This window comes from Oenanthe melanoleuca, chromosome 3 (genome assembly GCF_029582105.1).
Source record: "Oenanthe melanoleuca isolate GR-GAL-2019-014 chromosome 3, OMel1.0, whole genome shotgun sequence".
In the NCBI taxonomy this organism is placed as follows: Eukaryota; Metazoa; Chordata; class Aves; order Passeriformes; family Muscicapidae; genus Oenanthe; species Oenanthe melanoleuca.
The window spans coordinates 27939023-27952614 of NC_079336.1; the positions used below are offsets into that span (position 1 = coordinate 27939023).

The 13592-nt window shown below is 39.5% G+C and overlaps 1 protein-coding gene across 5 annotated transcripts in view; it reads right to left on the reverse strand.

Moving 5' to 3' along the window:
• Nucleotides 1–602: 602 nt before the first annotated feature.
• Nucleotides 603–13592, reverse strand: part of OGFRL1 (opioid growth factor receptor like 1) — a 75629-nt gene continuing 62639 nt past the window's right edge. Inside the window, exons 1-7 of one of the 5 annotated variants that reach the window (XM_056487037.1) lie at nt 13201–13528; nt 11662–11748; nt 11068–11146; nt 7894–7972; nt 7743–7809; nt 7455–7600; nt 603–5490 (exon numbers count right to left, since the gene is read on the reverse strand). In XM_056487037.1, coding sequence (XP_056343012.1) covers nt 4731–5490; nt 7455–7600; nt 7743–7809; nt 7894–7972; nt 11068–11146; nt 11662–11748; nt 13201–13455 — 1473 coding nt within the window. In that variant the 5' untranslated portion in view covers nt 13456–13528 and the 3' untranslated portion in view covers nt 603–4730. Of the gene's footprint in view, nt 5491–7454; nt 7601–7742; nt 7810–7893; nt 7973–11067; nt 11150–11661; nt 11749–12800; nt 13053–13200; nt 13529–13592 lie in introns of those variants that run through there. The other 4 variants (XM_056487036.1, XM_056487039.1, XM_056487040.1 and 1 more) reach the window with 4 other exon arrangements.

The following is a 13592-nucleotide window of genomic DNA, read 5'->3' on the forward strand; positions in this document are numbered from 1 at the left end:
TAGGTTTTCCATTTCACTAATTTTGCTTTTACATGGGTAAGAAAAAAATAAATCAACCCTGTTCTGCAGTTGGAATCTTACTTTCAACACTACTCTACAAAAGGACTTATGTGCAAAAATGTGTTTAGAAGGAGAAAGGTAGCATTGTAATCAGCTTAGGACAAGTTTCTGCCTGAGCAGACATCTGCCTAAAAACAGAAGAAACATGGGACATTTTCTGTCTAAGCAAGTATTTTGTCATTAGAATCTCACATGGCATTTAAACACTGATTTATGTGGATTCATCTTACAGTATTTTTAGTATGTGTTCAAATGCAGTAGCAATTCTTGAATAAACAGATCTGAGACAAATAAGGGATCACTTTCTCCACACAAAACATTATTAAAACATGGAACTCAGAGCCACAAGGGATTGCAAAGGCTGAAAGAAACCCTATGTTCAAAACCAAAAAATTTCTGAAGAAAAATGGGGTCCCTGTATAATTTCTTTGTTTCACAGCATCTTTTGGTGGCCACTGCTGGAGGCAGGACTAGGCAAGACTAGAAACACCTTTGGTTCTGATCCCCACTGGCAATCCTGAGGACAACATACATCACCAGCATAATATTGTCACACTTTTATTAATGGCAAAACTTGCTTCACATACTTGCATCTTATTCATAAATACAGCTTTTGTCAAGGAAATTCAATATTATATGTTTCCTGCAAAAGTGTGGTGTAAAAAAATTAAACGTATATAACTATAAATTGTGATCAGTACCATCACAACAGTCAGAAGAAGAAAGGTGTAAAATAACCTCTCAATTAAACAGATAGACATAAGTTTTATTTAAAAACAAACAAGAGCTGTTTGCCATTTAAATCCAGTAAATGTCACTTGTCTTACCTCATTGGATCATCCATCAACATTGTACAAAGCTTCTAAGGTCTATAAACCTTCTGTTTATATTACAGATAGATGCAACTGCAGATTATCAGAATTATCCTGGAACAGTTCAGGGAGGCTTACACTAGTTACATGAAATAGTAACAATGATTATACAAATACCTAATACATTAGAGGGCTGCAATCTTAGAGCAGGAAACTGAGGAGCTGACCCAAGCCAGTTCACAAAGGATTATTGCACTTGTTTTTAGCATCCTTTATGATTTTATTCAAGCAACATGGACACAAAGATCTCAGACCTGCTCCTGGATACGTGGACACATGTAACTCCTCTTCTGCTTTGAATGGTCTGTGCTGCACACCTCATGTACCCGAGCCTCCAGTCTCTGCACCAACACAGTATCAGGTAGTGAGGCACACTTGTGTCTGGCATAGTAGGGCACAGAGTTGTAACTAACCTTAAAGTGCTGCATTTTTGCATGATTTGTATGATCACCTTGTGTGTACTCATCTGCATACTCAGTAACATTGTTCTGAGTTGCACATTCATATCCCCTCACCATAAGATCCCTAAAATCAAATTCACAGGTATGTGCACATACACACTACTCCCACTTAACAGTACCAGAGGCTACTCAGATGTACTTACTTGGAAAGAACCTCATATGGAAGGTTCTGTTCAATTGACATTAGCTGAGATTCTAGTCTTACACTGGGCCAAAATACACTATTGTAATACGTACACAGAAATCCCTGAATACTTAAGCATATAGCAAGACAAAAGAAATTCAACAGTAAGCAAATGACTTGACCTTGTCTGCATACCCTCAGTTCCTGAAGTAATGGTTAAACAACTACTGGCATCTATGAGAATACAATCATTTCAGCACACACATATATATACTGTATATATACTGTAAACTAATCCTTAGAAGCTTCAAGCACAGGGTGCTTCTGGTTGCTAAGGCCATGAATCTGTAACAAAAATGCATACAGTACACCCACTTGATCCTCACAAATCTCAGCAGACACTAGGCTGTATGATTGCCCTGCAATAAATCCTTCTTTTAAGTACTTGCAAAATCAGAAGAAACAGTTCCTCTAAGAAAAGAATGATACACTGTCATATTTTACATAGAGCAGAATGTGTCAGTTAAAGCTGAAGCGTCCCATGGGAGTAATTCTGTTGATAAAGCTGTAAAACAAGAATTGAAGAGAGCAGGAGCCCACCTGACACAAAACCCCTCATTTACATAGTCCCCATTCTTTGTAGGCAACTGATGTGCCACTGCTCTTCTATGAAAACTGAGAGAAATATATTGAGTTGCAGATTAAAAAGAAAAAAATAAATTGCAGAGTTAATATAAACCTAAGTACCAAAGTTCTCGACAATATTTTCATGTTCCTTGGCCCCTTAATGCAGACAGCTCTGCCAGATTAAAAGTATTTTAAGCACTTAATAATGAACATCAACCCCATAAGCATGTTTAAGTGAGAGATGTGTCATGATAATGGAATACTGCAGAGTAATCTTCTGGATGCACATCCCAAGAACTTTGTTGAGAATCAGAGCAAGATTTATCATTTTTTTTTGTTCAGTAGACAAAAGATCTCCTGAGGTCATTGATGTAGAATCAAATAAATATAACAACACCTTCGGTATCCCTTATTTCACCTCCATACTCTTCATTTTCAGTAAAGTGTTTAACATTAATACTAAAGTTCATAAATTGAAGGCTCTGTATAGCGTCTTATGCAATAATTATGTTCCTTATACACAGGGTATCAATTTCCCCTATGGTACTCAAAAAATAACTATGTAAGAACAACTCTATGAAGTTTGCACAGTTAGGCACTCAAGACTGAAGAAGTCATAGGCAGAAAATGAAGTGTCCTCCCTTTGCATACATGGAGGGACAGAGTCCTTAACTACACAAGTTAAGACAAGTTTTATCACAGCACTTCCTTCCCCTTCTGTTCTGAAGGTCAGAGCCAAACACGAACAAGGGGATCCCAGTTCATGTCCAGGGAATTGTGATAGGCTCCTCAGGTTCTTTCTGGCCTTAAAACGGTGGTGGCTGGAATTCTTTGGGGCATTCCTGCTCAGCCCTCTTTAATGATCCGGGTTGCCCTAAAAAAATAAATCCATGTATATAAGTTCCTTTTCTCACAAGTCAGCACAGAAGGAGAAACAGATCTTCTTTCTTCTCTGCTTCATTAGGATGGAAACAGTCTAATCTTCTTCCTTAGGTCCAAGATCCCAAGATCCCTAACTGCCACTCTATTTGATCCCAAGAACCAGCGCTACCTGAAGATGCATTGCCATGATGGGCATTAGCAAAACAGAATGCAAGACATTTTGTCTATGCTCTGAAACCTTCACCATTTAGAGTTATAAGACTTTAAGTCCTGTAGCATTTTGACACTCAAACTGTAGTCAGCCTCTTGTCTCATAACATTTAATTGGAAATACATTAAAGGCAGTGGATAATATGTACACTTTAAAACAGAAAATACATACAGAAGTTTTAGAGTATTTTAGGACTGTAGGAAGTGTGAATTTTACCTGCATTATTTTTTAATTCATACTCTACAACTAACTTGCCAGGTCCTACCGTTTGACTTGAACAGCAGAAAATCAGAAGAAGCTACTCAGGGAGAGCAGACAGTTCTTCAGCAGAAGCTGGTAAAGACCTTAATAGTGAAATTCCTACTTGTTGGGCTCCAGCCCAGCCAATAGAGTGGCCTGCCTTAAGTTACCACTGATTATCAAAGTAACATAAAACTGTGAGAGACTTATGATAGAAAGCAAAGAGAGGAAACAGACAGCTGGAAAGAAGCATCAAGATTGCCTTTGTCTTTGAGGCCAGCAAAGGGTGACTGCATTGTACAGATCCTACCCACAACTGGCCAAGAAACATCGAAGTTCAAATAAGACCCAACTTGACATGCCTGGTGACCTTTTCCCTGATGGCTTTGCTGGTAAGGCAGTGCTTTGTGGTAAACACTCTGCTTTTCAGCTGTCCAGAGGCTTTCCAGGTGCTGAACCCAGCTGGGGGAGTTGTCTTATTACAGCTGATCACAGAGAGCTTTCAAACAGACCAAATCTGAGAGATCAAAGAGATCCTTCCCCCCAGCTTAGTTGTAACAAATGAGTCAAGAGAAGGGAAAATTTAACAGGGACTAAAAGGAGTGTAAAGTGCAACTTCCCTTGTATCCAAAAGCTGTGGATACAGTTTCTTTGTAAGTTAAAACTTTTATTCAATGTACAGTGATTCCCAGCTGTACAGGACATGATATATGCTATCCATTGTTAAGTGCTTCCAACAAAGATGCCAATCTAAGGTAAAGATACTGTGCAAATACCGCTATTAATCACGAACATAGTTTCTAAAACAATAACCACTAGGGTAAAAAACTGTGTTCTTTAAATAATTTCTAGTAATTTCCTAAATGGAAAACAAAACTTAAAACTTAAAGGAAACTTAAAAATTCTGATGTTCCAAAGCCTTTTAGTTGTTACACTTTACATATATATTTTTTTTTAATACTGGATGAATTTTATAAAGTAGATAAGCTTTTCTGTGCAATCTGTCTGAAAAAGATAATGAATGTCTTAGCTTTCAATATGCACAATTGTTTTAAAGAGACACACCTGGCTGACTGCTGATAAACTGAGGTTGAAAAAAACAAAATTCATTAACCTAACAGAAGCCTAATCTGATGCATTTACAACAAGCATCGCCTCGTGAACTTACACGAGATGGAAATTTCAACCAAAATGAAGAAGCAATGAATAGTTGCTGCTTCATTCAAAATGAAACAATTTTTAAAATCTCAGACTCATGATTTCAGCTCATCCTTAGCTTTTGTGGGGGTCCCCCCTGAAAATGTATCCTTATCAAGGTTATCCTCTAGATCTGCTGATGTGTCATTTGAAGAATTCTCAGTGTTACATAAATCTTCCTCTATAATGCCTGGGTGATTTCCACAATCATTGTTCAGATTTTCATCATCATTTTTGGAATGAGAAGCATCCTCCTTTCTGTCTGAATTATCATTAATTTCTTCTGATTTTGAAAGCTGACTGGTATCAGTGTCACTGTTCTTCTCACTGCTGTTCCGCCTAACAGCATCACAGTTCACTTCTTGTTCATCCTGATCATTTTCTTCCCCATTTTTTGTCAATTCTACCTTTCTTTCTTCAGTTATTTTAACAGCTGAGCTTCCACTTGCCGATGCATTCTTAGGCTCTTTCAGTTTCTTATGCTTAGAAATATGACTATTGGGAATAGAAACTGGTGATGCTGGCTTTTTATTTGCTTTGCTTCCCTCTGACTTCTGTTTTCTTGGGGGTCCCCAGATAAAATGCTCTGAGGGCATATAATGTTGCTGGGCAAATCTCAGCAGTTTCCTCCTTTCTCTTCGGTCTCTAATAGTATACACAAAATATTCCAGAGCACTTTGCTTAATGTTGGGAATGGTATCTTCAACAAGAGCTTCATGCAGAATAAATTTTACCAGGGGAGATTTGAAACTCTCATATCCAAGTTCACCAAGACTTTTCAGAATTCGAGTGATTCTCAAGTAGTTATGTTGAGACCTTTGAAAGAAATAGGTAAAAAAACTCCATTGAATCAGGAAAAAAAACAACCACTTTACAAATACAGAACTGAGTCCTTTTTATCACTTCAGGTATGTACTTCAGATTCCTGTCTTTTAATTTCTCAAAGCTGCTGAAGCTTACTAGCACCTTCTTTGCTAGGGTGATGTGAGTGAAAATTAGTGTTTGTAAAAAGCACTGGGGGACAGGCTAAGAGAAAATAAAATCAAACATGTACCGATTTTTCCTTCTGCTGTATGAGAAGGGCAACAAAGCGCTGAAGGGTCTGGAACCTATAAGTCCTATGAGGAGTAGCTAAAGGTAATGAGATTGTTTATTCTGGAACAAAGGCTCAGGGGAGACCTTATTACTCTCTACAAGTGCCTGAAAGGAGGCTGTGGCAAGGGGAGGGGCTCAGTTTCTTGTCCAAGGTAAGAAGTGACAGGACAAGGGGAAATGGCCTCAGGCTGCAGCAAGTCAAGGTTCAGGTTGAATATTAGGAAAAATTTCATCCCCGAAAGAGTGGTTAAGCATTGAACAGGCTTCCCAGAAAAGTGGCGGAAACATCATCCCAGGAAGTTCCCAAACGATGAGCAGATCTGGCACTTAGTACTATGGTTTAGTTGATACAGTGGCATTAGGTCAAAGATTGGACTCAATTATCTCAAACCTTTTTCCCAACCTTAATGATTCTATGCTGGTCTGTTTCTGGGGAGAAAACCCAGTCTCTTTGTAAATGAAAGGGTTTGTATTGTATTTATAATGCAGCTACAGGACAGGGTACGTTGCACTTCACTCAAGGTATTTAAAAGCTGGGTCTCCAGGCTAGACTAGCACCTGCACTACTGATACAGTCAGTGCTGGGGGAAAAACATCTGAAGGCACCTCTGAAGAGTAAGTCCCACTGTTGTAGGAAATATTTAAGAGAAAATTAAATAATTGTCTTCTGAAAGTGTTTGTGAAAAGGTCTTTCCCCTGTTAAGCACACCTTAGTATGCAGTAAAGCTTTTAAGTATGATTTTTAGATTAATAAAATTATGTAAAGAGAGTCTCAAATCCTGACTTAAAACTGCAGCTACTCACTGGAAAGAACAGGAGAGAAAACACACAGTAACATTTAGGCTTCCTGAAAACCTGTTTTATCTGTGGCCTGAGTCTGAGCCCACACCCATATTGGCTCATATAATATTTAAGTAAAATTATTATCAAATTATTACCACTATTCACCTGGAATCCATTAGCATTGTACCTACAAGCTTTTGTCGTGACAGGAGAAAAAAATACTGCAAGAAAACAAATCTGCAGCTCTAAGATCAGAGATATTAGGGAAGTGAGCACAAGATTTGAAAAAAGCTTTTGGTACAATTAATCTGTTTGAGACAAAATTCAGTGCAAACTTAGGATCCACACAATACCAATTAAAAGCAACTGAACATTGCTGAACATTGGGCCAAGGTTTGACATAATATATTTAAGCCTTTCCAGATCAGCATTTCAATTAAAATATTTAAATACTAAATATTTCATGTTTTGAGGAGGGAGGGAAATCTTGTTGCTTAACTTTCATAAAGGTGTGGAGAATTTGATCTTTCTCAAAAAGAAATGTAAATACAAAGATAAGCCACTTGTTTTTTATCAAGTGAGAAGCAGCACTTTGGGATTGGGTGAAAACAAATTCAGTATCATGACAAATTAGTTTGGAGCTGGGATCTTCTTCAGCACCATCTAAAGCTGTATTTTCAAGGAATTCAATGATGTCAGTCCAACTGGTAATGGGTGAGAAGGACAATCAAAAAAAGGGGAAGGGAAGGAGGAACGTACAGAGAGAGGCACAAACCAGGCAACAACTATTTATTTTTCCCTTTTTTTTCATGGCAGTCTTTGGAAAAAAAAATCTTTGCAAAACAAAAGGATAAAGAGATTCTATAGCAATTCTAGCAAGTGAAGTGCATGTCATTACTTACTCATTCAAATGCTGAAATCTTTCTTGCCAGTTAGCAGCTCGTGCTACGTTTCCAGTTTTATCAATTAGTTTTATTCCAAAAAACTCCAACATCATTTTGTAAGCCAAAAGGAATCTTCTAATTGCTTCCTTTGTTTTCTTGAATTCCTAATGGACAAAGAATATGTCCAAAATTCTAAGTGGCACTAAAGCAAGTACTTCTGCATTGTATAAGACAATTCTACATAACACAAAGCAGTTATGCATTAAAATTACTGTGATGGTTTGTATGGAGCTCAATTTGTATTACCTCAATTTCATATGTAGTTAATTCTTTAGCATAGAAGTTCAGACCTTGTTCCCTCAGTGGAAAAAGCCTGTTAAAAGAAGAAGTGCATTATGGCTTAGTATAAGAACACTTAATCAAAATAATGATTTAAAATAGGTTATAATTGACCAACCACTGTATGTAAGTGTGGTTATGCTCCAGTTTTTCATAGTCTCCTTTCCATTTATTTAGGACTTCTTCAATATAAACCCCTGCAAAAAATAATTTGAAAAACTATTAGGTAGCCATCAAAACCAGCATTCAGTTACATAAAGTATATGCATGTTACAATAATGATAGAACACCTACTTTAATTGTCTTTCACATACTATGTGAAATAAGGCCTATTGTGATGATAAATAAATTAATTTTAAACTAATTTAGTTACTTAAACTTAGTTTAAAAATAAGGTACTTATAAAATGTCAATATAAACAAAAGTAACTGATTTATACTCGGTTCCTAACAAGTGAAGGTATGTGACAGCAACCTATGTAAAGTATATCCAAGAGTTCTCATGTCATTGATCTCTTTATCACACTGACTGGGAATCAAAAAACTTCTTCCATAAAATACTGCATTGTGAATCACCTGTCATTGCTTTTACAAGACAAAACTCTGCAGCTATCCATCCATCCATCCATCTGTATATCCATCCAATCTTCACAGAACAAAGCCTAAACTCTCCCATACCAGGAATCTCTCCAGCTGCAAATACCATTATGATTGGGAAATATTTCTTAATTGTGGCTAAGCATCACACTGAGACTGTGTTCATGAAATTCAGTCACAGGCTAGGGCACTTTTCCAGGTACTACACAGATATACAAAGTACATAAAAAGGATGATCTTTGTTCCCAAAGCTGTACAATATCTTTCCATGAATAAGCACTGTGTTCATCTGTTTCTATTCTGAAGCCAACAACAGTTTTCTATTCTGAAACCAACAACAGCTGCACAGCATCTCCCAAAGTCGAACAGCATAGCAGCAGCCTAAAAAACCCAAAGCCCCACGTACATAGTAACCTACCATACATTTAAGATACCTCTTCACCTTTCAAAAGTGAAAATTTCCATTTGGGTCTCAAAGGCAAAGGAGGACACATTTGATACTTCTATTCAAGAAGTGAAGAAAGCAGTCTAAGGGGCTGGTAAGTACCTAGGATTTCTAGTGTAGGCAAAGCCGGAAAAGGACCTTGGAAAGAAGACCTTCACCATCACTGCATTGTATCCAACCTATATTTCAAGTATTGGAAAGCTTGCTGCTCAGTCCCAGGGCAGAGAGACAAACAGGCCAGCTCTGATCCAGAATCACAAGCTAAATCTGTAGGTCATGGAACTTCATATCTAGTATTGCACTAGAAATGTTTTGGGATTTTCATCTCCAGAATTTCATTCTCCAGAATTTCAGTCCTTAATCTGCTACCTATGACTCCCTCTGAACACTCTCACAGATCCACAGACTGGGGTCAAAGTGGTGGTTACTCTTTTCCATTCTCAATACAAACTTCTGCATAACCAGAGCTCACAGCCAACAACACATCAGCCTCCATGGCTTATCATCTACCTTTGACATTATTAATTGTGGTTTTCTCCTAGAATACGAATAGAAATGTTGTTCCTTACAAATTTTGGGAGGGAAGCCCTCCTATAGCTTTCACAACTATCTCTTCTTGTAGCTAATCCTTGAACTGCTTCTTCATTTTGGACTTTAAAGGAGTTCTTCCCCACAACCTTTTCTGTCTCTTCGTTTTAGAGCCACCATATGGTCCCCAGGTTCACACAGACCTCAATGCCCTTCACTTTCCTTCTATATCTGTTCTCTGTGTAACATCTCCCAAATCTGCTGCTTCTTTATTGGCAGACTCACCTCTTCTTGCAGTGAAGCTAAAACTGACTAAAAGCATCTGCCTATGGGTATCTTGATAAAGCTCAAGTCAGTTACAGCAAAAGTCTTATCTTTCTTTCACAACCTGAGTTATTTTCTCACTTGCTAAGGGTATTACCACTATCTTGTCTATAACGGTTCTCATCTTCAACTTTCCTATATGTACATTTTTACAACCTTCTGTGTAACATTCCTTTCCAACAAGCTTCCTATCTGAACTCTCACAATTGCATTTCAACTTTTTTTTTTCCTGACCTTGAAAAGTGCTTTCTTGTCATGCTTACACCTACTCTGAATGTTGCTGAATGCAGTTACCCTGAATGCTGGAAAGATCATCTTTCTAGACTGTTACTTTTTTATACTGACCCCTTTTTTTTTTTTTCTTTGCATTCTTCCATTGTGAAACCCTGCTCTGTAACATCAAACAAAAACTATACATCTTTACTGCCAAAGCCTTTGTGACCTGTCCCTTACTTCCTTATCAGAACCCATTTGTTGCTATGAGACTGATCCTGCTTCCAACAGGATCCTGCATCAGAGAAAGCCTACACATCTCACTCCTTCTGCACTCCAGCGTGCACTTCACTATTTCCTACCAAGCTGCTCTCACACTGAGACGATCTTTCTGCAAATATCTTCAAAGTAACCTTGTCATTATTCTTTTAAAACTCCGAAAAACTTACTTCTGGTCTTCAGTTTGGTATTTTTTGGTTGTGGGTTTTTGTTTGTTTTTGTTTTTTGTTTTTTGTTTTTTTTTTTTTGCTAATGGCCAAGCTCTCTTGCGCTGAGACTCCTCTCTCACCCTTACCAAGATTACTTTACTGCTTCCTCCTGCTTCCCAATCTGTCTGCTCTCCTATTATCTCTCATATGTAGACTGCAAACTCTCTAGAGTAGGGATTGTCATCTTTCAGCTTCTCCAGTGTTTGTGCAGAATGCTGCATACAAGGTTCCTGTTCCACTACCAGAACCACTAGGGACACTGAGAAATGGCTTTATTATTGTTATTACAATAGTCTCACACAAGATTAGAGCACATTTTTTTCCCCTTACACTGTTCTAGGGATAACACCCATAGATTGCTGCCACTCCTACTCAAACAGCAAGTTTGTGCAATACAGTGGAAGAACTTTATCTTTGTTTAATAAAAGGTAAAAAACAGTGGTATTAACAACGCCTTGCAGTACTTCATGCTGATAATCTCTAAGAAAAGCACCACATTCCTAGAGTGAAAGCTAGTTCTGTTTTAAGCACAAACTGCTCTCATGTTATCAATGTGCTACTCCAACATGGGAGGTTCATGTTCTACAATATATTATTATAAACAATTAATTTGCCTCAGTTATCACCACTGTTTCAATTTGTTACTATCATTAGTGAGAATTCTTTTGTTATCACCGTTATTGTTGCAGATTACTCACCATCAGGTTTAAATGGGATTTTATTTTTGTAAAACCGGAGATTGCACAAGTCATTTTGATACCGAAGATCTTTAAAGTTCTGCTAAAAGAAAGGAAATAGGACATTATCAGCCTATAAACATCAACCAAGACTATCCAGAAAGTAACATTGGGCTCTTTGAATAATTTAAGGTCAAAAAATTTCAGAGTTTTAGCAAGCACAGAGTTCCACTCATGCACCTAAAGACTCAGTTTAAGGATCTGAAAGTTTTTTCTGGCTGGTGCCTTCTCCTACTGAGGCAGCAGCAAGCATAGCAGCACCCTCCCTTCAGTCTCAAGGAACTTGAGAGACAAACAATCAGTCAGGCAAACTCTATAACCTACCATCTTTGATATTCAAGGTACAAGCATTTTCCTGGGCTCCTACTACAGTTCCCAGGTTTACACATGTTATGTGTTTGCATGTTTGCCCAGGATAAAAAGACACTGCTTCTCCCCCACTCACATATATTGTATCAGTTTTTTGGTTCCCATTTCTTGTACTTATTGGACAACACAAAGGTTTAAGATTGTTTTTTACTGAAAAGGCAATTTTAAACCATAAAATATTCTTACTGGATACTGGTGTCGGTACTTGTATAAATCTCTTGCTGCATAGAAGCTTCTCTTTGGCTTGGCTGTCAGCTCAGTTCCATCACTACTCTGAAACAGTTAGAAAGCAGATATTCATCTTACAAAGATCTTCTAAATAGCATATTTGTATAATATTAAAATAATTACTTTTCATTACAGATTTCAACAATGTAAACAAACATAAGTGCCAATAAACAAACAAACATGTAAACAAACAAATATGTATTTGACTACTGTTTGGTCAAACACTGAAAATTTCCCTGCTCAATACTTTACATATTTTAAAACTAAGTAAAAAATTAAAACAGAAGAGCAAGACTAGGAATTTTCCTTCCAATTAGGCTGAATTTGAAATAAATCAGCAGTCTGATTGTCATTTCCAAATGCAAGACTTCAAAGTAATCTGGCAAGTGCTAATACAAGATAAAATAAGTAACTGAACTTGAAAATGCAGAGACACCACAAATTTTGAGGAGAAAATCATACTATTTCCAAAAACAAAAACAAAAACAAAAAAAAAAAAAAAAAAAAAAAGAAAAAAGAAAATATTAAAAAGAAAAAAGAAGTCATGTGTACATAGACTGAATTGCTATTACTGCACCCTGTGGGAGAAAATGAACAGTTACTAAAAAAATTTCATTCTACTCTTTGCAACACACGTGTAATAGTTTAAAGTCAAGCTTCAAACAAGAAGTTCTCTGGGACTGCACTGGGCATTTGCCGTTCTTATTGCCCATCCCATGGCTTATCAACTGCACTTTAATGACAAACAAGCAAATATGTCCATTCCTCCTTTCACAGGACCAGCTCTGACCATACCTGCAGACAAAACACACTTGCTTGGACAAGAAACACTCCTTGACACTTGGTTATCTGGCACTACTATCACCATAGAACAAGCAGAAAGGGGAAAGACGCTTAGGCTTACTTAATTTTGTATGGTCTCTGAACCAAAACACGATGTATCTAGCAACCTAAAAAAAAGACCCAGCTGCTCCTCCCTACATGGTATTCTAACTCAAATAAAATTATTGCCAAAAGAACACTTTATTTCTTTAAGCTCGGCATTTACAAAGCTTCCTAAAGAAGACAAACTCGCTCTGAAAATTCGTCACACCCACCGAGGAGTGGTGCCACATAGGCTCAAATATTCAGATTTTTATCCCGTTTAATGAAGAGGCCAGGATAAATGCTCCATTTAATTTAAAACACAGCCTTCCCTGGAAACAGCAGCAGCGTTAGATAGGCACCAAGGCCTCGTTTTTCTCCCAGTAATGCCAGGGGAGGGGTGGGGAGAGATAAAAGCGGCCCGTCCTTAGTGGAGACGCAGCGCTGGGTGATCCCCAGCTCCGGGCGCGGGCAGGTGCCGCCGGCAGAGCCCGGCCCGCCAGTGCCGCAGAGCAGCGGAGCGGGGCTGCCCGGACCCGGCTCCGCTCGGCTGGGCTCGGGTGCCCCGGCCCCGCTCGGCCCGCGGGCAGCGCAGGGCAGGGCGAGGCGGGGCCCGTCCGGCGCTGCCGGTACCTGCTCGGGGCTGGCGGCGTCCGCCTCCGCCCGCTCCGCGTCCTCCTGCGCCGGCGGGGCCGGCGGCGGCTCCCGGGGCCGGCAGTCGGCGGCGGGCGGCTCGGGCGGCTCTTCCCCGCCTCCCGCGGCGGAGCACACCCCCTCCTGCCGCCGCGGCTCCGCCGCCTCGGGCTCCGAGTCGGTCTCCCAGGTGGAGTCGCAGTCCTCCACCGTGGTGGGCTCCTTGAAGCTGACCCCGCTCAGCAGGCTGCCCATGGGCCCGGAGGCCGCGGAGGCCGAGGGCTGGGAGCGGCCGCGGGCTGCCTACGGCTGCGGCATGGCGGGGCGGGGCGGCGGGGCCGGGGCTGCTCCCCGCCCGGCCCCAGCCCACGGACACGCGCGGGGCGGAGCTG